General features: G+C 35.7%; 1 protein-coding gene across 1 annotated transcript; it reads right to left on the bottom strand.

The window, feature by feature from the left end:
* Positions 1–478: 478 nt before the first annotated feature.
* LOC124837529 (uncharacterized) lies at positions 479–2,080 on the bottom strand. Its single transcript, XM_047312916.2, has one exon. It carries the CDS (start codon positions 1,615–1,617, stop codon positions 1,060–1,062), a length of 558 nt encoding a protein of 185 aa, XP_047168872.1. The 5' UTR covers positions 1,618–2,080; the 3' UTR covers positions 479–1,059.
* Between the last annotated feature and the right edge of the window lie 828 nt (positions 2,081–2,908).

Raw genomic sequence — 2,908 nt, 5'->3', positions numbered from 1 at the left:
TTGATATTGATGAGATTTGAGAGTCCAAGTTTGAGAAAAGTGTTAGATGGAAGAGAAGAGGAAGCTTCGGTTAATTAATTAATATGATGAGCGTTCTTGTTGGATGAGAAACGTTGTCCTAATCGAATCAACCCATCTGCTAATAATGCTTTCTTCCCTCCAAAGATCAAATTAAAGGTACAGTGTTACTTAAGTTTCGCCATTTGTAGCAGCAGCTACCAAATTATAATTAACACCTTCCCTTTTTAAACCATCAAACACATCCTCTTACCCTATTAGATTAGATACTCTAACCAACTATTATTTATTTTTAATAATAACTACCACAATTATAATCTATAATAATCAAGTTTTATTGTTAACAATAAAAGACCTAAGAAATACATTCCCAACTAATCTAAAACCTTAATAAAATAAATTCATATTTATTTCTCATTATATATTGTAACGTGAAACTTTTGAATCCATGCTTTAATTTCTTAAATTATAAATATAAGTATATATATTAATATGATTTGATTTAATAGAAAGAAAATATCTGTTTTCAATACAACCACCTGCGATTCTGAAGCTCCTCCAGCTTTTCATGCCCATCAACCAAGTCCCGAACTTGAACCCCACATACTAATTTCGTGCATTACTTATTAAAGAATGAAGAAGGAGCCAAATTAAAACCATCATCTTTACATGCATCTTCATCCCACGTGTGAATTCAATGCCTGCACATGGCCTAGACACATGTGTGCCCTATCTAGCGTAAGCTTCCATTGCCATGAACGACTGCTCGTGCAACCACAAACAACCTCCACAGACACCACCGATAAAAACAATATAGCATAAGCATGAACAACTGACAAGAATCAAATCATAAAAGGTTGCGATCAAATCACAAATCATGTAACTTTCTTAAGCAACTATTGGATACAAAGTGGAAACTCTGTTTACGAGAGTAACTTTCAGAAACAGTTCTGGTTTTGAATCCAAACGTGTTTTGTAATCATTAAATAACTTTTAATCCGTCATCTACGTTTAATCTTTCTCACTCTGGTATGGCCATGATCACTTGCTCTTTCGAAGAGGGCTCCGGCGAGAGGGGGAAGGTTCGGACGCAGCCGGAGTGGTACCAACCTTGCGAGGAAAAGCTTCTTCGCAGATGGCGTCGAAGGCTTTCACGATGACGTGGTGGTGACACGGTGCATTCAGGTGAAGAAAGCACTGCAGAAGATCTTGAAGATCGTCCTCCGACTCGATCTCTTTCTCAAAGATCATTTGGAGCATGGAGTGTCTGAAATCATGATACGGGTTGGAAGAGTCCTTCTCGATGGCCACACTGTCCACAAGAGGGCTTCGTTTGAGTGCAACGTTGTTGTTGTTGGGATCATGAAAAGTCTCGGATTCGGATACTGTGGTGGAGGTGAACTCTTCTTCATCTACGTGTTCCATTGAAGTGGTGGAAGAGGCCATGCTGCTGAGGTTGTTTGGTTTTTGGTGAGTGTTGTTGGAGGTTTTGGGTATTGGGGTTGGTTCATGAACTTCGGAGGATTTTGATTTGCTGCAACCACAGCTTCCGTTTGCTGTGAACACGGTTCTGAGAAGACTTTTCTTTGTGGAAGACATGAACCTGGAAAGTTAGTTAACGGAAAGAAAGAGGGGCAGAATATATAGAGGGAAAAAAGAAAACAGAGTGTAACAGAGGACTCTGTTTTTGCTTTGTTTGAGGTATGAGAATGGACAAAACTGGAAGTGAGTTGAGTTGGATAGTCCAAGGTAAATGAGGTGTTGGTAGGATTCCTTTTCAAACTAACTTTGTGATGAGAGTTAGCAAAGTGAGGTACAAAGTAGAAAAAGTGGTGAATTAAATTGGTGTCCTTGGAGAGGAAGGTGAGTCTCTTTCTGAAATGTTTGGTGAAAAGATGGTGGTGGAGTTTAAAGAAGGGGTTTATGAAGGTATTTTGACTTGACGTTAGAGAATAGGAGTTTAAGCATTTGATGAATGTTGAGGGAGAAAGTTGTTAAATATTTTCAACAATGGCTACACTTTGATAATTCAACAACAGAACAGAACAGAGAAGTCTAAATTTTGAAATGGTAATGGTGCCGTCCTTACGTTGTTGAATTTACAAAAAACTTGTTGCGTAATAAAAGTAGGAAAATTACCTTATGCTTAAAAGGAATACTCTTTTGTTAATAAAGTTGTCTTCTAAGGAAACAAAACAGGTTTCTTCCAATATGTTTTCTTCTCTGTTTTTTTGCCGCTCAAGTTTTGTCTTTTTGTCTTGTCTGATATTGTGGAGCATAAAAATACGCTAATGGTTTGTTAAAGAGAAAATAAGTTAGTAATAACTTACTTGAATAGCTTCAACGAAGAAAAGTGAGCTATTTGATTAATTAATTGGTAAATATATATTGCATTGTAGGACTGTGTTTTCGTATATATTACTTTTGGAAAATAAGTAAAAATAACAATTTATACAGAGATTTAGATGTAGCAAGGCAATACTTTCTTCTATCTCGGAGGGCGACTAAAAGAGAACATAGCTCTGGATTTAGACAAATTAATCTTCAACCTAGATTCCTTGCTAAAAGTATTACCAAAGAGTTTAATTTGTTTAGCTGTAACTTTTGTGAAAAAGTAGAATACCATCCCCAAAGTAATAAATGAGATATAACATAACCATGCTTAGAAACTTTAAACTTTGATAGTACTCCAAAATCTTTTCCCAACTATATCATTAACAACCAAATTAAGTCTTCTTCATGAAACCTACACAAAAATATAAAGAGAAAGAGAAACTTTATTCTTTTCAAATTATTGACACGTTTAGGAATTAAAAGGAAATAGTTCCAGGATAATCCCTACATTTCAATAAACTACAAAAGTCTCTAAAAATAGTTTCTATTTTTCCCT

The sequence above is a fragment of the Vigna umbellata genome, chromosome 3 (genome assembly GCF_029865625.1).
Source record: "Vigna umbellata cultivar VRB3 chromosome 3, Vumbellata_1.0, whole genome shotgun sequence".
In the NCBI taxonomy this organism is placed as follows: Eukaryota; Viridiplantae; Streptophyta; class Magnoliopsida; order Fabales; family Fabaceae; genus Vigna; species Vigna umbellata.
Note: the sequence above shows the minus strand (reverse complement) of the source record. Positions and strands in the feature narration are given on the sequence as shown.

Bases quoted from the DNA above. Each gene is read 5' to 3' on its own strand.
- LOC124837529 (XM_047312916.2), bottom strand. From the start codon at position 1,617: ATGTCTTCCACAAAGAAAAGTCTTCTCAGAACCGTGTTCACAGCAAAC.